The sequence below is a fragment of the Sphaeramia orbicularis genome, chromosome 9 (assembly GCF_902148855.1).
Source record: "Sphaeramia orbicularis chromosome 9, fSphaOr1.1, whole genome shotgun sequence".
Classification (NCBI taxonomy): domain Eukaryota; kingdom Metazoa; phylum Chordata; class Actinopteri; order Kurtiformes; family Apogonidae; genus Sphaeramia; species Sphaeramia orbicularis.
The window spans coordinates 46193896-46216693 of NC_043965.1; the positions used below are offsets into that span (position 1 = coordinate 46193896).

The window sequence follows — 22798 nt, forward strand, 5'->3', positions numbered from 1 at the left end:
TCTGAATTGACGATGCAAGATATGTCCTCTTTGAAGTTTGCAGCTCCATGCACAGTTCACACAGAGCACTGGCGCTTGCACCAAAATAAAAGCATGAGTTTCAAAATAAGAGTCTGTATGTATAAATGAACTAAGACTTGCTTGAAAGGCAGAACAATAATAAAACGGCATTAACGTGAGATTTTAAAAAAATTGTTGGCATTATTTAATGAATGCATTAACGCGGTAATAACGTGTTAACTTGCCCAGCCCTAATAATAATATATAAATAATGCTAACTCCAAACATTTCAATGTGTTTCATAGTGAAAAAAGTAAACTTACATTACGGAAACGTTTACATCTATAAACTGTCCTTTTAAAAATGTGAATAACATGAACAGCCATGAAAAACCAGAAATTTATTCAGAAAAATAAGTGCAGTTTTAACTATATTCTGCCTCTGGTTATCATTTGTAAATGTGCATAACAACTTACAGATCACAATGGATCTGCAAGTACACTAAATATTTTAGTGAATGGCAGAATATTAGTAAAATTGCACTTACTTCTCTTAGGACATTTCTAGTTTTTCATATTTTCTATGAAAGGCTAGTTTGTAAATTTACACATTTTCGTGGAATTACAATTCATTTTACACTTTAACAGAAGAAATATTTAGAATTGTCATTATTTGTAGGTTTTTATGATAGTATTTTACTGATCTGACCCACTTGAAACTAAAGTAGGGCTTTATATGGCCCCTAAAGTAAAAGGATTGACTGTTAATATCTTCTAGGCCTGTAACGGTACACGTACCGAACCGAACCGTTTCGGTACACACCTGTTTGGTTCGGTACACAGCTGTACCGAAACGGCACAGTATGATGAGAAAAAGAACAAGGAATGAAAGACGTCGTTCAATGCAGAACTTTAAATCCACGCAAGTTTCACATGGACTTAATAAAGGAGCACACATTGACCCGAAATATGAAATAGCAGCTGATATAAGGTTAAAAACAAAACAACAAATATGATGTGAACCTGGAAGGAAGAGACTGAAGACCCTCCACCATCAGTACAGTCCAGTTTGGATCAGTTCAGGTTAAGGTGAAAGACAACAACGAGGAAAGAGACGTTAGTAAGACGGACATTGTTTGGCCCCTAGGAACTACGGTAGTTCTAAAACACTGACACTAGCTCTGTCTGTCTGTCTGTCTGTCTGTCACACACGCTGTATAATAGAGGAATAAATAGAGCGTTGAAAGTATGTAAAGTTTCACTTTCATTTCACGACAGCGTTCGTTACATTAGTTATGGACCGCACCCCAGGTATATAACTGCACACCCCCCCTACCCCCCGGCTTCGACCAAAAAAACAAAAAAAAAATCCCTCGTGCACACAGACACACACAAATACACACACTGTCCTAAACAGTTTATTCTCTCTCTTAAAATAAATAATTTGGTTCATTGTGTTGCCAAAGTTTCTCTTCAGTTTGTTCCAACAGAATACCAGTTTATCCTCTTGTTAATGTTGCACTTCATGTGGAATTTTTTTTGTTATTTTTCTGCAGAATGTGAACTGACAGAACTGTGATTAGATTTTTCTTGTTTGTTCGAAACTACCTTTCAGGGAAAAGTGCAATATTAATGTTTAAAATTCATTTAGTAATATTAATAATTTATTTTATTTTCTATTTGATTTGTAGCAGCAGAATTATATTATTCCTGTTTTTCTATATTCTATTGTCTCCAAAAATTGGGGGAAAAATGTTAAAAAAAATTCATAAATGCATTAATAGACATTTTGAGGGGTTTTCTTTCTTCCCGTACTGAACCGAAAAAAAACAAACAAACCGTGGCTTTGAAAACCGAAAACATACCGAACTGAAAATATTGTGTACCGTTACAGGCCTAATATCTTCAGTGTAATTTTTGCATTTCACAAATTCATCCTACGGGTCGGATCTGGCCCCCGGGTCGTATGTTTGACACCTGTGAAATAAAACAAACAAACAAACAAACAAACAAATAAATAAAGCCTGTTTTGCTGCTCTTTGTGGGGGTGTGTGGTGCTGTTCCACTTGTGGACACTAGGGGGCAGTATGTGTGAATGCATCAGCAGACTGATGCACCTACAGCTCAATGCGGAAGTAAACAGCACATACCAGCAACCTGTCAGCAAGACACAAGGCTTAAATAAAACAGCAACATGACAACTTTATATTCTGTGCAGGCTATGAGGAAATTAGTCTGTGACCGACTGACTGAAGCAGCACAGGATATTCTGGGAGTTTTTGAGAAAAAAGTCCGAGATTATGAGAGTGAGTTGAGCCGCCAGCGCAGACTGTTGGAGAATGTGTTCGAACCGGAGATAAAGATCCAGAGAACAGGTAAGAACCGGCCTCTACCAGGGGCATTGTGTCTGCAGTCTGACAGCTACAAAACACTTAAATGTGTGGAGGGAGTTAGTGGTGTGGAAAACAAACGAACCTCCAAACCTGGCTTTAGGGTGTGTTTATTCTACTGTTATGTGGACTTTTCCTGATGGTGTGTGAGTCACATCCGCAAAAAGAAAGAACACCTCCTGTAGTCTGTGAAGGACAGGAAGTGCAAACAACCACACTGCAGGGCACTACTTCAACCTTACAATTACAATTAGATTGAACTGATTCAAACCAGCTGTTGATTAACTGTTCACTTACTACACAGGTGTCAAACATGTGGCCCGGGGGCCAAATCTGGCCCACCAGAGGGTCCAATCCGGCCCCTGGGAGGAATTTGTAAAATGCAAAAATTACACTGAAGATATTAAAGGTGAGGTCTGAGATGTTTTTCTAGAGCATTTTTTATTATATTCCTTAAAATCCCCTTCACACCCCGATTACAACTAATTAATTAAATGCTCGAACACAAAAATTAAAAAAGTCAGTCACCTGTGGAACGGGAAGGACTGAAAAAACACCATCCAATCATTTTGAGCGTCCACTCAAAATGATTGAACGGTGATATGTCTATCAAACTCAACTGCCGTTCACCCCTCCCCCCTTCCACCCTCTGCGCGTTCCCAGAGGCTGGAGCGCATGTACAGGAAGCAGAGCCAGATCCTGGCTATATTAGTTCTATTAGGATGGAAAGTTCACCTGCAAACTGTTTAATCACTAACATAAACCACTAGGAAATGTAACATTAGTCACATAGGTCTGAACTGGGGCTGTTCTGGAAGAGTGGGGGTGTTAGAGGAAACTGAATGAGGGATACGTGAGCCGGAGGCTCAGCCGGGGCCGTAGTCTGGGTAGGAGCCTGAGGCGTACGGGGCCGGAGCAGGGGCCAGAGCCTCAGCTGGTGTCGGAGACAGTTCAGCTGGACCGGACCGGACCGTAGACTGCGTCGGAGCCCAACCTGGGTACAGAGCAGAGCAGAGCCGGTGAATTGTTGCTGTGACAAGCATTGCGTGTGCCACCACTCTGGAGGTGTGGCTTCAGGGGGACGTCTGAAGAAAGGGGTTTGGACTTTTGAACTGAGTATTTTCAAAATGTAGCTGCTCGAACCGTTTTTCCAAGATTTCAGACCCCACCTTTAACAATCAAGGATGTTAAAATCATTTTAGGTCATTTCAGTCTAAAGTGGATCAGAACAGTAAAATAGTGATGTGACGTTCACAAACAAATTTAATCTTTTGAACGGTTCTTTGAAATGAACGATGGGAACCGAGTCTTTGTAAAGAGCCGTTCATTTTTTTTTTTTTTTTTTTTGATTAATAACAGTGATTAATCACTGTTGTGTTTTGTGCAATTTTTTTTCATATGTTTACACACATTTATTGTTCTTATTCTGAAGGAAAATGCACAACAGTTGTTAAGGTATTTAAGTAATTGCAATAATAAATCGCTTTTGTGTTTTGTGCATTTTGTTCTGTATGTTTACCAACATACTGTTCTTGTTCTGAGAATTGCACTACAGTTCAGGTATTTCAGTAATTGCTGTGATTAATCACTGTTGTTTTGTGCCATTTTTTCTGTGTGTTTACACACATTTATTGTTCTTGTTTTGAGGAGAATAAAATGTTATTTCAGCTACAGACTAGTCCACATAATGTACTGTGATGCTTTTTGTCAAATTCCAGCATTTGCCTAATGTCACCTCTCATGTCATGTATTTAGCCCACACATTTGAACTAACTATTCTTTTTTACAGTAAGATAATATTTACTGCCACGCCAATTAAACACCTTTAAAATGGAATGTCAATCATCACATGTAGCCTATTTAGTCATTAAAACATTGGTGTTTCAAAATAATGCAAAAAATATAAAAGAGCCAGTCTTTTGAATGGCTCTTTTCAGTGAACGGCTCCTGATTGAATGGCTCCCTTCAAAGAGCCAAAAGTCCCATCACTAACACCTACTGTAGTCTGTGAAGGAGAGGAAGTGCAAACAACCACATTACAGTTCACAACTTCAACCATAGAATTAGAATTAGGATTAGAATTATATTTAACTGATACAAACCAGCTGTTGATTAATTGTTCACTTACAACACAGGTGTCAAACATGTGGCCCCGGGGGCCAAATTCGGCCTGCCAAAGGGTCCAATCTGGCCCCTGGGATGAATTTGTAAAATGCAAAAATTACACTGAAGATATTAACAATCAAGGATGTTAAAATCATTTTAGGTCATTTCAGTCTAAAGTGGATCAGAACAGTAAAATACTATCATAATAACCTATAAATAATGAGAACTGTAAATTTGTGTCTTTGTTTTAGTGTAAAAACAGGAAAATTACACAAAAATATTTACATTTACAATCTAGCCTTTAACAAAAAATGTGAATATCTGAAATGTCTGAAGAAAAGTCTGTGGAATTTTAATGATATTTGTCCTGTTATTTAATGTTTGGTGTATTTGTACATCCACTGTGATCTGTAAGTTATGATTCACATGTATAAATGATAAACAAAGGAGTAATATTGTTATCATTGCATTAATTTACTAAAGAATTTTCAGGTTGTTCATATTTGTTCATGTTATGTTCAAGTACAATTTGTAGATGTAAACATTTTCATTATGGAATTTACTTTTTTTACTCAAAAGTTCTTATCCTATTATTTATATCAATTTATTGGTCCGGCCCACTTTATGCCATATTAGGCTGGATGTGGCCCCTGAACTAAAATGAGTTTGACACCCCTGATTTACAAGTTTAATGAATATCAGTAAAAATGGTGAAAAATGTTCATGTACAACTTAAGCAAGATACTTTTTTCTCCAACCAAGCCAAGTGTTCAAACTCAATCTGTACATACTAGGTTGCAGAACGATAAAAGATAGCGTGTGGAGTGATGGGTTTTAGTTTGTAAAAATGGAATCTAGAGCAGCCACAGTGACTGCGTTTACATAACCTGAATTTCACTTCTCTTGAAACTTGTGTCGGCTAAAATTTGCTTAGAGGTCTTATTTCTGTCTTTGTGCATAAGAAATCAATCTAAGTGAATCCATAAAGGAACTTTGTGTTGGTAAATGCAAGTTATACAAATTTACAGGATTTCAGTTCTGTTGCAACATGTTGATGGTCATATGAACTATGTTTTCAGCTCAAAAATGTCCAATTTCATCACAGTTAATGCTATATTTTCATGTCACAAATGGCCAAGTTATATTTTAACTGAATTTACCTGAAAAACAAATATTCTATTCTTTTAGATTCCCCAGTTTTTCTTACAAGATTCTATCCTACATATCACATGTTTTATTTTTACAGGTTCAATATGGAGTATGGTGCTGATCCATCCTGCTTATGTTACGCCAATACATACATTAGGAATGTCACACGTCACTTTTTAAATCAACAGTTTTCTAATAATAAGCATTTTTATAAAGAAATAACAATTCTATATTGTTATTTACTCTTTAGTATGATGATAAACTATTAAATAAATAATTATGATCCTACTTTTTGCACAGGGATCATTTGTGGAAACGGTGACATGGCTGCTGAGCATCAGTATGATGGGATCTGTAACAACCATGTCACATCCGTCCACTGACACATTTTGTGTTTTTGTGTCAGCTGTTATTGTTTTAGATCCACAATACTAACATTTATGAATAAGAGGAGAATTAGCAATAGTAAGTCTATAAGTTTATTACTAATAAAGTACTGGTACTGACCAGAGCATCATGGGTAATGTCACGTCCGTCCACCAGCAAAAGTTTTCACATACACATGCTATTCAAAATCCAATATTTCTGAAAATATAGCTTCCACTGTCAAATAATATCAGTAGTCTGTGCACAAATGGATTAGCATTATTTCAACACAGTTCTATGCATTTCTTACAACTTTTTTTTTTTTTTTTGACAAAAACGGCCACTCATTTTGACCCCCTCAGTAAATTTTAGCCGGTATATATTCTCAGTTAGGGCTGCAACTAATGACTATTTCAATAGTCGCCTAGTCAGGTTATGAACTGCAAAAAGAGGCTTTTACTTCCATTTATTACAGCAATTAAATACATTTTCTTTCCTTTAACAAGAACATTTGGTGTACAGCAAATAGAATGCATGATAAAGTTTAATAAAATATTCAATTCAATATTTAAAATTCAACAAATATTGCAGCAGAAATAAAACACTTTTCCCCCCTCAAATAAAAGTGCAGAATAATTACAGCACTGAACACAATTTGTTAAACAAACAATTAAATACTCAAGAGTGTTATTTTTTACAGTGGCTGACAAGGGTCAAACACATTGCAACGGCCCAACGCGTCTCAGAGAAAACAGCTGCAAGAACAGAAACAATGAAACTTTACAAACTCAAACACAAGTCTGAATGAGGTACAAAAAGAGGAACGTGGTGCAAATGAAGAAATGTGCTGCAGGAAACCAAAACACGTGCATAATCATCAAATGTTCTGCAAATAAAGAAACGATGCAAATTTACAAACTCAAACACAGGTCTAAATGAGGTGCAAAAAGAGGAACGTGGTACAATTGAAGAACTGCGCTGCAGGAAACAAAACCAAATGCATAACCATCAAATGTTCTGCAAATAGAGAAACGATGCAAAGCAAGAAAACGTCTGCAAACAAAAAACGCTGCATAACCAGTCACTATAAAGGAAGTGTTCCAAACCCGTAGGGGGCAGCGTTTATAGACAACAGACTAGTGTCAAATAGAATCTAGTAAAAGTCACATGACCGCGCTATGCCGCAACTTCCATTAATTCCCACTGTAGTTTGAAACCCTGTCAGTCAGCTGTTCTCCATCCTGTGTGTCTGTGCTTTGAGCTGTTCTGCTGACAGCGCCCCCTACAGGTTTGGAGCACTTCTGTTGTAGCCACTGTTTATGCAGCGTTTTTCGTTTGCAGATGTTTTCTTGGTTTGCGTTGTTTTTTTATTTGCAGAGCATTTGATGAGTATGCATGTGTTTTTGTGTCTCGCAGTGCATTATTTCATTTGCACCACGTTCCTCTTTTTGTACCTCGTTTAGACTGTGTTTGAGTTCGTGAATTTGCATCGTCTCTGTACTTGCAGCTGTTTTCTCTAACTGAGACGCATTAGGCCGTTGCAGTCTGTTTGGTCCTGGTCTGCCACTGTAATTTTTCCTTAAAACAAAAGTGCATGACATCACTAAGGACCTGACTAATTTTGCCGTCAACTATTTGTCACCTCATCTAGACTTAGACAAACTTTATTGATCCACTAGGGCACAGGTGTCAAACATGTGGCCCGGGGGCTAAAACTGGTTCGCCAAAGGTTCCAATCTGGCCCATGGGATGAATTTGCAAAGTGCAGAAGATATTAATAGTCAAGGGCGTCAAACTCAAAAATAACAGCATAATAACCTAGAAATAATGACTCCAAATGTTCTTCCTGGTTTAATGTGAAAAAAAAAATGACGTTATGCCTATAAATAATGGCAACACCAGTTTTTTTCTAATCCAACAAAGTGGAAGTGCTGCTGGATCTTCTTCTTGGTGATTATCCACAGGTGCTCTTTGGAAACTTGTGGTGTGTCTGGTTATTTAGAGTCGAAAAAATCTACATTAGCATGCTAGATTTCAAAAAATATATTCAAGGCACACTGTAGGATTTGTGTAAAAGTAAAATGCCTTTATTAATTCATGGCAGTCTTTAAAATACAGCCAACGTGTTGCGACCTCTGGTCTTCATCAGGGCTTTTTTCACTAGTGAGTTGCACACCTTCATACAATCACTTTAATGATCTGAAGGAGGGAGGTGTGAGGGAAAAGAAAAACAAAACAAAACATGCATACAGACATACATATACATGTGCACGCACACACACACGCACATATATATATATATATATATATATATATGTGTGTGTGTGTATGTATGTATGTATGTGTATATATATATATATATATATATATATATATATATATATATATATATATATATATATATGTATATACATATATATGTATGTATGTATGTATATATATATATATATAATATATATACATATATATATATATACAGGGTGGGGAAGCAAAATTTACAATATTTTGAGGCAGGGATTGAAAGACAGTGTATGACCAATTAGTTTATTGAAAGTCATGAGAATTTATTTGCCACAAGAAAATTGACATAATAGAAAATGTTTTTATTCTATGTGTCCTCCTTCTTTCTCAATAACTGCCTTCACACGCTTCCTGAAACTTGCGCAAGTGTTCCTCAAATACTCAGGTGACAACTTCTCCCATTCTTCTTTAATAGTATCTTCCAGACTTTCTTGTAATAGTTTTGCTCATAGTCATTCTCTTCTTTCCATTATAAACAGTCTTTATGGACACTCCAACTATTTTTGAAATCTCCTTTGGTGTGACGAGTGCATTCAGCAAATCACACACTCTTTGACGTTTGCTTTCCTGATTACTCATATGGGCAAAAGTTTCTGAAAAGGTATGGATAATAGTGTTAGGTATGATTATGACATCAATATATGTTTGGTTTCAAAACAATTGACGTAGTGCCTGCTGAGAAAAAACAACTAAATGTTCATTGTAAATTTTGCTTCCCCACCCTGTATATATATATTCTTTTTTTTTTTTTTTTTTTTGTGGTTTATTGATTTATTTTTGTTTTATTTTTTCTTTTTCATTTTTTTTCATTATTATTTGTTGTTTTTGTTTTTTTGTGTGTATATATATATATATGTGTGTGTGTGTGTGTGTGCGTATGTGTATGTATGTCTGTATACATGTTTTGGTTTTTTTTCCCCCTCACACCTCCCTCCTTCAGGTCATTAAAGTGATTGTATGAAGGTGTGCAACTCACTAGTGAAAAAAGCCCTGATGAAGACCAGAGGTTGCAACGCGTTGGCTGTATTTTAAAGACTGCCATGAATTAATACAGGCATTTTATTTTTACACAAATCCTACAGTGTGCCTTGGATATATTTTTTTTTAAATCTAGCATGCTAATGTGGATTTTTTTTTACTCTAAATAACCAGTTTTTTTCTCTTTGATTTATTGCAAAGAACATTAAATTCTGATATCCTTTAATAATAAAAGGTCAATAACCTGAACAAATATGAACAACCTGAAATGCCTAAAGAGAAATAAGTGCAATTTTAATAATATTCTGCCTGTTTTGTGTCTTGGTAGATCTGATCTGTAATGCACATATACAAATCATAAGTTGAGGCATAGTACGGATCAGATTTTTCTTATTATTATTTCTTCTTATTTTTCCTCAGAAATTTCAGTTTTTTCAGGTTATTCACATCTTTTTTGTTTTGTTTTGTAAAATATAAATGTTTTTCTAATTTAATGTTATTTTTTGCTTATAAAACATTTGGAGTTGTTATTATTTATAGGCTATTATGATATTATTTGACCGGCCCGGCCCGCTGGAAGTCAAATTGGGCTGAATGTGGCCCCTGAAAGAAAATGAGTTTGACACCACTGCACTAGGGAAAGTACTTGGTCACAATAGCTCAGTTGCATGTAAAAAACACTAGCAAAAAAAGCAAAAACGGAAAGTAATTGTGCAGAGATAAAAGCAATAAATATTATAAATAGAATACACTAATATAGCAGAAAAAAGATTTGTATCTGTCCAAACAGGAAAATGGAAGTAAATATAGATTACATACACACAGGCGTGACTGACTCAGATGCAGTAATATGAATGTCTGTTTACCAGGCCTTTCCTCAGTTTAACTGTCCTTTGTCCGTTGTCATAGTAACGCAGACAGGCCACTTCCTCAAATAGTGTTTGTTCACAGCAGACACAGCTGGCAGATTCCAAAATGGCTGCATCCCTTTCAGCTCCAGTACCAACCTCAGGCCTCACAAACTCTAGGTCACAGGTGTCCAACATGCGGCCCGGGGGCCAAATCCGGCCCGCCAAAGGGTCCAGTCCGGCCCTGGGGATGAATTTGTGAAAAGCAAAAAATTACACTAAAATATTAACAACCCCTTTAGTTCAGGTTCCGCATTCAGACCAATTCAATCTTAAGTGGGTCAAGTCAGCAAAATACTTTCATAATAACATATAAACAATGACAACTCCAAATTTTTCTCTTTGTAAATGTAAATATTTTCATGTATTTACACTAAAACAAAGTATAATTTTGCAAAAAAAAAATATGAATAACCTGAACAAATATGAACAACCTGAAATGTCTGAAGAGAAATAAGTAGAATTTTAACAATATTCAGCCTGTTATTAAATATTTTGTATATTTGTAGATCCACTGTGATCTATAAGTTATAATGTACATGTGTAAATGATAAACTGAGGCAGAATATTGTTAAAATCACACTTATTTATTCAGTTTGTTCATCTTATTCACATTGTTTGAAAGGATAGTTTGTAGATGTAAACCTTTTCCTAATGTAAATTTACTTTTTTCACTCTTAAACATAGAGAAAAGTTTGGTGTTGACATTATTTATATATTATTATTTCACTGGTCCGGCCCACTTCAGATCAAATTTAGCTGAATGTGACCCCTGAACTAAAATGAGTTTGACAGCCCTGCTCTAGGTCAAAGATGTTTGAGAGAAATAGAAAATGTGTGTGAAGGCGTGTGTGGACATTTAGATTCAGCAACGAACTCATGAGGTTTTTATTGTCAAAGTCACTATGAGTTTACAATGATTGAAGAGAACTCCAGAGATAATATACTACAAAATCTGATAACGATACTAATAACGAAAGGATTAGATGACAGTTTATGACCAAAAGATCAAAGGTTGGTTTTGTTTTTATTACCGTCATATCTCAGGAACATGTTGAGGGAATTTAGTCACAGTTTGCCTTGACATCCACATGGAGAACAGTTTTGACTTGGGAGGTCAAAGGTTGAGGTCATGGAGAAACAGAACATGTTTTTGGCGACAACCATAGAATTCCCTCCTTTACTATGACAAAAAAACAAAAAAAACTAAAACGCTGTGATGACGATACAAATGGTTCACTTCACAGTTACATTTTTCATGCAAAAGCACTTTTCTTCCTATTATTCAACAATATTCAGTCAAACTATTGATGATAACATGTTTTTTCTGGCAGTTATTGATTAGAACCAGTCAGTGTAAAGTTTATAATATGGACCTTCATACATGATGAAGACGTTTGATGGATGTTTGTGTTTTGTTTTATGCTTCATGTCAGCAAGTGAACACTACTATCATAACAGTCAAATTATGGAGGAATTAGAGGTGATTCATCGACTCAAATTGATCAGAAAAATGATTATATTACAATTTTCCTGAATCAAAGCTTTGTTTCCTTAATTTCTCTGCTGTTAAATATTGGTTCCACTGTTGTGTTTCACACGGACGCTTATTGTGATGCACATGATGCCAGGATCAACACACAGTTGTATGTTAGTTCCATGTTCAGTTGGTAGAAGTTAGTAAGTTGGATCCAAATGTGTTAAAGACTGACCTGACAGATTGTTTATAGATGTCGTTGGACTGGTTTGGTGTTGTTTATGTCTATAGATATTTTTATATATGCTTTTATACTATTGTTGTTATTGTTGTTTACATCTATAGATATTTATACTTTTATACTGTTGTTGTTATTTATATATATATATATATATATATATATATATATATATATATATATATATATATATATATATATATATATATACACAGGGTGGGGAAGCAAAATGTACAATATTTTGAGGCAGGGATTGAAAGACAGTGTACGACCAATTAGTTTATTGAAAGTCATGAGAATTTATTTGCCACAAGAAAATTGACATAATAGAAAATGTTTTTATTCTATGTGTCCTCCTTCTTTCTCAATAACTGCCTTCACATGCTTCCTGAAACTTGCGCAAGTGTTCCTCAAATACTCAGGTGACAACTTCTCCCATTCTTCTTTAATAGTATCTTCCAGACTTTCTTGTAATAGTTTTGCTCATAGTCATTCTCTTCTTTCCATTATAAACAGTCTTTATGGACACTCCAACTATTTTGAAATCTCCTTTGGTGTGACGAGTGCATTCAGCAATCACACACTCTTTGACGTTTGCTTTCCTGATTACTCATATGGGCAAAAGTTTGTGAAAAGGTATGGATAATAGTGTTAGGTATGATTATGACATCAATATATGTTTGGTTTCAAAACAATTGACGTAGTGCCTGCTGAGAAAAAACAACTAAATGTTCATTGTAAATTTTGCTTCCCCACCCTGTATATATCTATATACTGTATATATTCTTTTATTTTGATACTTTTTGTGGTTGTTGTTTCTGGTTCTGGAATAAAGGATGAGTTGTTTGTCATTTTCACACAGGTCTGTTCCACATTGTTAACTTTTTTTGCCTTTTCAGATGTTTGTTTACTCAAATCAAAGAACATATTTAAAGGACTAATTGATAATAAAACTAATCGATAGGTGCAGCTCTCGTAGGTTTTCTTAATGACACAGTGGGGTTTTTTGTTAGTTGATAAACTGCATAAAAATGAGAAGAGTCATTTTGTAACTGACAGTAACTCTGCATTACTGAAATGCTTTGTGAAAGTCTTATATCTCTAGTAGTCATGGGTCTGAACTGGTGGACCAATCAGAGCAGACTGAGGTGGTCTCTCATACAACCACGAAGCAGTAATCCTACTGTGATTATTGTGGATCATTTCATTGGTTTTCACATTGTGTCTCTGCAGATCCTAAAAAAGCCTCAGTGCCTTAAACTCACATTTATAATAAGGCCATAGAAGTCATGAAGTCTTCAGGTGGTCTTTAATCGATAGAGTGAATGAAAAGAGAAATGAGACAGAATAAGGACGGCTGAGGATCTCCAGTAACTGATGTTTTCCTGTGCTTCTTCTTATTTTTGTTCGTTTTGTTTCTCTCTTACCACTTGGGGCTTGTATGTGAAGTTTTCTGTTTTGGAGTTTCAGAGTTCATGAGTTGTTGTTTTCATATTTCTGCTCTGTGATACTGATCTCATGTGGGTTAGGGTTAGGGTTTCTGGGCCATTTGTGCACAGGAAAGTACCTGAACTATAATCAAAGGTAGTGAAAGTATCTGCTGTCTGCAGAATGAAGTTGACCTTTAACCCTTTGGATATAAAATGTCATCACATTATCACAAACACATTTGTGTGAAATATGTAGCAGAACCTTGGCCACTGGCATCAAATATTATTCAGGTTATCAATGACAAGAGAACTGAAAGTTTATGTATTATTCCATTTACGCTTCTACGTTGAACTGAAAATGATTTTCAAAAGCACCACAGTTTGACATTTTCCTCTAAGCCAGGGGTGTCAAACTCATTTTAGTTCAGGGGTCACATTCAGCTAAATTTGATCTGAAGTGGGTCGAACCAGTAAAATAGTAACATAGTAATATATAAATAATGTCAACTCCAAACTTTTCTATGTTTTAGAGCAAAAAAAGTACATTTATATTATGAAACAAACAAACAAACAACAAACTATCCTTTCAAAAGATGTGAATAACATGAACAAACTGAAAAAATAAGTGTAATTTTAACAATATTCTGCCTCAGTTTATCATTTACACATGTACAACATAACTTACAGATCACAGTGGATCTACAAACACACGAAACATGTAATAACAGGCAGAATCTGGTTAAAATTGTACTTAAGACATTTCAGGTTGTTCATATTTGCTCAGGTTATTCACATTTTTTGCGAAATTATACTTTGTTTTAGTGTAAATACATGAAAATACTTACCTTTACAAAGAGAAAAAATTGGGAATTGTCATTATTTATACATTATTATGATAGTATTTTACTGGTCCTGCCCACTTGAGACTGAATTAGTCTGAATGTGGAACCTGAACTGAAAGGATTGTTAATATCTTCAGTGTAATTTTTGCATTTCAAAAATTCATCCCAAGGGCCAGACTGGACCCTTTGGCGGGCCAAATTATGCCTCCGGGCTGCATGTTCGACACCTGTGCTCTAAGCTCTTTGTCTGTTGTCTTTAAAAAGTGAGACCTAATTGTTTGTTTGATTTTCAGTGTGTAGCATCAAAACTGCACTTTTTACCATGTGAATGAATCATTTCTTTGCTTCTATATTTTTTCTGTATTTGCTAAAACCAGTGTGTGTCTGATAGATCGTATTCATAAAAACACACAGACGTTTGGATTATCACAACCTTTGACCTTTGGCTACCAACATTTCTGTCAGATAGGGCTGTAGAACTAACTGACAAACAGTCAATGGCATAATTAGTCAACAACTAATTTTAGTTGTCGACAGGTCCTTAGTGATGTCATGTTTATTTTATTGCTAACTGACACTCTTGAGTATTTGTTTGTTTAACAAACTTACTTTGTTATGCACTGGACTTGTTCTGCACAAAATGAACTTTTATTTAAGGAAAAAAAAATTTGTATTGCTGCTGCAATATTTGTTTAATACTGAATATGGAATTAAATATATATATATATTTTAACAAACTTTGTTATGTATTCTAATTGCTGTGCACCAAATGTTCTTGTTACAGAAAAGAAAATGTATTTTTAGTGCTGCAGTAAATAGAAATAAGTGCATTGTTTTTGTTTTTTTGCAGTTCACAATCTGACTAGTCATTACAGTAATCAACTATAAGCACTCGGAGAGCGCAGACCTCCACCAAGGCAGATCAGTGGCTCGGATTTGGATGAAAATTTCAGGAAATGTTGATACTGGCACAAGAAACAAATGATTAAATTTTGGTGGTGATCGGGGGTGGGGGGGCCACTGATCTGCCTTGGCGGAGGTCTGCGGTCTTCGAGTACTTTTATAGAAAAGACAGCGCAGACCTCCGCCAAGGCAGGTCGGTGGCCCCCCCACCCCCAATCACCACCAAAATGTAATCATTTGTTTCTTGTGCCAGTATCAACATTTCCTGAAATTTTCATCCAAATCCGTCCATAACTTTTTGAGTTATCTTGCACACAGACAGACAGACAGACAGACAAACCAACACCGACAAAAACATAACCTCCTTGGCGGAGGTCGACTATTGAGGTAGTAATTAGTTGCAGCTACTGTCAACTCATTCCTGAGATATTGTGTTTTTAAAATAGGAATAATAATGAGAACAACCAAATGACCCTCAAACCTTTGTATACAGATGCATGAATATACGACTAAAATGGGCCAGGCCGAGAATGGACAAATAAATCCCATTAAGGGCTCATTTATGTTCTACGTTAAAGACGCAGACAGGTACGGACAGAGCGTTCTGTCCATCCTCTGCATACATTACGCATGTGATTCTGTCCGTTTTCCCGGATGCAAACCCAGGTGAACTGTGGAGGCAGTGTTGAGATTTGAAGAGAATAATTTCCATAAATAGCGGAACTTTTCAAAGAACGACTATGTGAGTTAGTGTAAAACTACCAACATATTTATGACAACTACCCTTCTGAATATCAACATTAGTTTCCACATTAATAAAACCTCTTCTGTCATCACAATATTTGTTTTGATTGACTGTCTTCTTCTTCTTCTCAAAAAACTTTACTCTTCTTCATGGTATTTGGCCAGTATGGTAATTAAGAGCAGCGCCCTCTGTTGGACTGACTGAGAAACATTCATTCTAACGTACTGGACACATGGAAGTATGAAGGCAGTGACGTATGTCAATGTTTGAAATGGACGAACCTATTTATGTATGTAAAGCAAATATAAATGAGCCTTTAAGCAGCAGTTAAGACAACTAATGAACATTGATTGATTAATGAATTGATTAGTTGGTTGTTGTAGTTCTAATATGTATGTCTTTGTTCAATATAGAGTTCCTATGCACACCTGTCAATGTGACCGTGGATCTCCAAGCTCAGCAGTGGCAGCGAAACCCAAGGAAAAACCAAAAGAACCCAGATTGTCCAGAGATAAAAGAGGAACAGCAGGATCTATGCATAGATGAGGCGCGACAACAGGAGTCTGAAGCCTCATCTAGTGAACAAAGAATTCACGTTCGTTTGGATCCAGCTGTACTATCAGAACCAAACTCTGACCGGTCGCCCTGCTCTGGTGCCACTGCAAAAAAGCGTCACATGACCAGCAATAAAGGAAGTGCAACAGCAAGCAAACACGCCAAGGCAGCAGTAAATGGAAAAAAAACATCTTTGACAAGTACGGAGCCAGCGGCAAATGGAAACACATCATCATCAGAACATCAAGGGTTGACACAGAATGAGGAACATTACAATAACTGGATCCCACCAGTTGAAAGCCCAGAGCCAACACCAGATGGGTGTACATCCGCCTCTGAAGATACAGACGTAACACGAAGTGAGAGTTGTAACTCCAAAACTCCACCGTCTGCTAGAAGTAGTGATCCAAAACCACAGAAGAACAGTGACAGTAGAAACCACAAAGCGGCAAAAACTACAGAGAAATCATTACATAAGAGAAGTAATGACAAGAATGCGAAGTCAACCAGAAGTGATGAACCAAATAAGGAACAACATAAGAAACAACATAAGAAAACAACATCGACTAAAAGTAGCACCAGTGCCCACCAGTCGAAGAGCAAAGAACATGTTACTACTAAGAATGGAAGGGCAAAAAGTTCTGAACATGAAGGGAAGAGAAGTCATGATGGAAACACGGGAAAAAGGAAGACGAGCAGCAGTACTCATAAAGAACCAAGAGCAAATGAGAAACCAAGGGATACAAACCAAAAAGAATCATCGCAGCGTAAAGAAAAGTCGACACAGAATGAGAAACGTGATGGTGACAACCCTGATGTGACCAAAATACACGACACATCACAAAATAAAAAAAGTAACAAGGAAAATTCAACTGCATCCAGAGGTGCGGATAAGAACCTCAACAAAAAGAAAACATCATCGTCATCTGATAGCGCCAACAAAGCACAGAGCAACAAAAATGATGGTGCCTGTAACGCAACATCAACCAGTGAGCAACAAAAGAAAAACAACGTGGAAACTGCGTCTAATGGAAGCGCCAAATCGACAGCTGTTAACAAATGTCCCAGCCAAAATGGCACATCAGCAGGAAGTAAAGCACTGACATCAAGTAAGAGACCAAATGATGGAGGTACAACATCCGATGGAGGTGCTGGACCTCCACCAAAAAAGAAACACATCGACGAGGCAAGAAAAGACTCACAGCCTGACAACAGTTCCACATCAAATGGAAACAATAATACGCCGTCCAGTAGCCAGAAGACGTCATGCAAGGATCCGTACAAGTGCAAGTTATGCGGGAAGATAAAGGGTAATTTCAACACCAAAAAAATACTTACGGAGTCGCACACAGCCGAGAAAAACATCAAATGTGACACCTGCGGGCTCATGTTCAGCGAGACGTGGGATTTGAATAAACATTTAGTCATCCACCTTGCGGACAAGCCTTTCAGATGCAAGGTTTGTGGGAAGGGATTCAACCGGCGCTTCAACCTCCACATGCACGAGAGGGTTCACACGGGGGAGGACAAACCGTACAGCTGTGCCACCTGCGCCAAAAGCTTCGCCTCCAGCGTCAATCTGAAGAGACATGAGAAGATTCACGCCAGTGAGCCATTTAATGTTGATGAGAGGGATGATGATGACGAGAGGGTTGATGCCATTGAGAAAGTTGACACCTCCGAGAAGGTTGACGCCAACAAGAGGGTTGATGCCAGCGAGAAGGTTGACACCTCTGAGAAAGTTGACACCAGCAAGAGAGTTGATGCCAACGAGAAGGTTGACGCCAGCAAGAGAGTTGACGCCAACGAGAAGGTTGACGCCAGCAAGAGAGTTGACGCCAACAAGAAGGTTGATGCCAACGAGAAGGTTGATGGCAACAAGAAGGTTGATGCCAACAAGAAGGTTGACGCCAGCAAGAGAGCTGACGCCAACGATAAGGTTGACGCCAACGAGAAGGTTGACACTAACGAGAAGGTTGATGCCAACAAGAAGGTTGATGCCAACAAGAGGGCTGACGCTAATGAGAAGGTTGACACCAGCAAGAGAGTTGACGCCAACAAGAAGGTTAATGCCAGCAAGAGAGTTGATGCCAACGAGAAGGTTGACGCTAACGAGAAGCTTGATGCCAACAAGAAGGTTGACACCAACAAGAAGGTTGACACCAGCAAGAGAGTTGACGCTAACGAGAAGGTTGACGCCAACAAGAGGGTTGATGCCAACAAGAAGGTTGACACCAACAAGAAGGTCCACACGGACGAGAGGGTCCACACGGGGGACAAACTGCACAGCTGCACCACCTGCTCCAAAAGCTTTTCCTCCAGCGTCAATCTGAAGCGTCATGAGAGAGTTCACGAGAAGCCTTAAGTCTGTAGTGACCACAGAAAGAGTTCGCCAACCTGTTGTTTTTTTCTAAATCACCAGCGGGTTCACACAGGGAAAAACCTTCCAAATGTACGTGGTGCAAGAACAATTTATCCACCAGGACGACTGCGAAGGCTCATTAGAGTACACACAGGCTGGAAAGAGTCAAAGTAAGAACTTCAAATCAGGCCTGAAAGTACATTTCAGGATCCACATACAAATGTCAGACTCGTGCAGAATTCTCCTGCTGGACAGATTATAACAGACACACAAATATCCACAACGAGAACTATGTGATTGAACTGATTGTATGTTTCCTGTTGAGCCTTAATTTATTTTAATAGTTTTACAAAAAATTCTTTTGTTGTATATCTTAAAGCAGGGATTCCCAATTGGCTTTGCCTGGGTGGACAAGTAATGAAGTTAGAGCTGCAGCTACTGATTATTTTCTTCAGTTCAACTAATGATTATTTGATTATGTCAAAAAATTAGTAAAATGTTAAACAGACGTGTGACAGTGACAAACAACTAGTCCTTTATTCCAGAACCAGAAACAACGACAAAAAGTATCAAATAAAAGTATGTATAAAAATATAGAAATAACAACCACAATAACAGTATAAAAGTATATATTTTAAATATTTATAGATATACTACTACTACTACGACTACTACTACTTCTGCTACTACTTGGTTGCCCTCAGGTGAGAGACCACAAGTTTCTTCCAACCCACTGTAAGTGTTCCCAGTTGGTTTGTTGTGACTCCACCTGCGTCTCGCCTTAGGACCTTCACATAGTTTTGTCAGGGTCAAAACACAGTAATGTTCCATCAGAGAGTGAACTTTAATTGATTGCCATTCCAACATTTATTTCAATATAAAGTTGCTCCTTGTTTCAGATAATCCCTTATGGTCCAGCTAGGAAAGTAACGATTACCGGTATAAGGATAAACTGCGGTAAAATTGCAGACGGTTAGTATTACCGTTTAAATTCTAATTATCATGATAACCGTGTTTGATTACCTCACTTTTCCAGAGAAAACGCCTATGTAAAGATATGCTTTTATGTCAAATGTTTGAGTATAGTTTTACTTTATTACAATTTTAATTTTATATACCTAATCTAGTCTTTGAAAAGGTTCATTAAGCATCTTTGTGTTATTTATGCAATAAATTATATACATTTTTCAAATTGGATTTTATATATTTTTTTGTGTGTGTGTTTTTTGTCCTTTTGTAGGTTAAAGTGAAAAAAAATAATAGGCAGATAAATAGATTAAGTTGTGCTGAAAAAAAGATACCAAACATGGGTATAGTAAACATTTGTTTATAGAGTATATAAAGGCAAAATCAAAGTACTGAAAAATGGACAAAATAGGCTCAGACCACTAAGGGTTAAGACTTGAATGTTTGTGCCAAGAGAAAGTGCATTGTGCCAATTATTTTATTTTATTTTATTTTATTTTTTTTTTTTTTTTTTTCAAAATACAACTTGGATAAGTTATTTCAGTGTGTGTATAAGTACTTTTTGAACATTTTGAGCACAGTTTCAACAATATCATGACAATAATGATAACCGTGATAATTTTGGTCACAATAACCGTGATATGAAATTTTCATATCGTTACATCCTTAGGTCCAACTAAAGCAAAAGTGAATTTTGAAGTTAAAATGTGGGTCATTTAGCAACACTAATCTGTCAAATTGTCTCTAAAAATGTCCTGTCAGAGAGATTTTGACTACTGTGTTTTGACCCGTCATGGTCTTCCTCCAGTGTGTGACCATGGGTTGGTTGCCACGAGGGGGGTGGGGGTGGGGGGTATAAACCCTGGGGGGCTTTCAGTCTCTGTCTCTACCCACACCTATTGTTCCTTTGTTTCTTTCTGTTTGGTCTTCATCCAGGTATGGTGGTTAGTTTTGTCTTCTGTTGTGGTATTATTTTGATCTTTGGATCATTTACAATAATATTTCTTTAATTTCTTGATGTGTTTGATTCCTTTTTATTGTTATGGTTTTTGGCCAATATGTCGTCTAAGAAATAGAATGTACTGTGTGTTTCTATGTGGAATCCAATGCTGACAGTAGAAGTGTAAATGCATTTAAACATTTCTAATGTAATGGATTGTGTGGAAACGGGGGATAATTCTTAGACATTTGTGCCTTGAAATATTTTACCACTGTTGAATGAACATAATCACTGCTGACATATTATTGAATGATTTATTGGAATGATTTCACTGCAAGTGCCTTTAACACCTGCTTTCCTTATTCCTGCTGCTAACACCTATTTTCTTAATTATTTTTATACTGAAAGTGTGCTTTTTAATCCATGTACGCCTGTCGTTCTTTAATTGAAAGCTCAAATGTGACTATTTTATCATGATTAAAGCAAGAAATCTTTAAAATCTATTGTCTGCTTGTAGTTTCTCCCCATATTCCTGTTCGTCTATTGATTATGCAATACATTCAACTGTCTGGTTTTCCTTTTACGTATTCAGAAAAACTAATTATTAAGGAAGTATTTGTGTAGGTGGTGGTTCTTATGAGGGTGAACCCAGGTTGTAGAGGTGTTCAGGTTGTAGATTAGATTAGATTTTAGATTAGATTAGACTTTATTGATTCCACAATGGGGAAATTCATTGATCAAGTGCAACATGGAGATAGTACAAAAAACAAACTATAAAATAAGAATAATAATAGTATGGAATGAGATGTGTCCTTTGTTTCATCAGTTTTATCTCAACACATTATTCTCATCTTCATGTCATTATACATTAGGGTGGTTCAAAAAAAAACATTTTTTCAGATTCTCTGGATTAGAACCCTGCATTTGGTTCCATATCTGGCCAAATTACTTCAGTCCAAATTTTATGCAAATTAATTAATATTTAGAGGTTGCATAAGACACGTGAAGATTGCTCTATATACTATAACATAACTAGGCAAATGAATAAGGCATATTAGAATTATTTGTAATTTTATTCTCAAAATCAAACTGCAACTCACATAAAAATGTTACTTAGAAAGTCCAGCAACCACTGTTGCTTTATTGAAATTACAAAAAATGTTCCTGTGTTCTTTGACAACTTGGAGCCAGTACTGTTTGTGATCTTCATTTATTATTCGGCTACAGTTGAAGTCTTGAATAAGATCCACCCCTCTTTCAGCAACATCATTGACAACTTTTCTGGAATGCACAGTTTGATCAGCCTTCTGAAAGTCTGCATCATCAGCCCAGTCTTCTGGAGGAATTCTGAAGAATGTTTGTGGCAGATCCAAAGTTTCAAAGAAACGCATGGTGCTGGTGGTGACAAAATCACTGATCTGCTTCCCTTCACAATCTGCTGGATTAAGGGCATCCCAACGCTTTAGTGGAACCGAAAGAACCTTCATTTTCCATCATGTTGTGAACCATCAGCTGCTTCTGCTCTGGTGTCACACTGGAGTCACAGAATGCCAGGATAACCAGTTCTTCACTCCAGTACCACAGATGTCGGCGGCCTTACTTAATACATATATTGCTAGATGAAGCACTAAAACAGGGGTGTCAAACATGCGGCTCGGGGGCCAAATGCTGCCCGCCAAAGGTTCCAATCCGGCCCATGGGGTGTTTTTGCCAAGTGCAAAAATTCCACAGTCTTGAATTGAATTAAGCCAAAAAAAATCTTCAATTAAGCCAAAAAAAAAAAAAAAAAAATCTCAAATTTAGCAAAGAATCTTGAATTAAGCAAAAAAAAAAAAATCAATTAAATTAAAAAAAAAAAAAAAAAAAATCTTGAATAAAGCCAAAAAAAAAAAAAAATTAAAAACTCTTCAATTAACTAAAAAAAATCTTGAATTAAGCCCCACCCCCCAAGAAAATCTAGAATTAACAACTTAACATTTTTGTCTTTGTTTTGGTGCTGAAAATAACATTAAATTATGAAAATATTTACATTTACAAACTACCCTGAAACAATTAAATGTGAATAACCTGAACAAATATGAACAACCTGAAATGTCTAAAGAAAATTAAACACCATTTTAACAATTTTCTGCCTGTTACTAAG

The 22798-nt window shown here is 36.5% G+C and overlaps 1 protein-coding gene across 1 annotated transcript; it reads left to right on the forward strand.

The window, feature by feature from the left end:
* Window positions 1-2143: 2143 nt before the first annotated feature.
* On the forward strand, window positions 2144-19675 carry LOC115426461 (zinc finger protein 235-like). The gene is made up of 2 exons (XM_030144595.1): window positions 2144-2374; window positions 16246-19675. Exons 1-2 carry the CDS (start codon window positions 2194-2196, stop codon window positions 18750-18752), a joined length of 2688 nt encoding a protein of 895 aa, XP_030000455.1. The 5' UTR covers window positions 2144-2193; the 3' UTR covers window positions 18753-19675.
* The last annotated feature ends 3123 nt before the right edge of the window (window positions 19676-22798 follow it).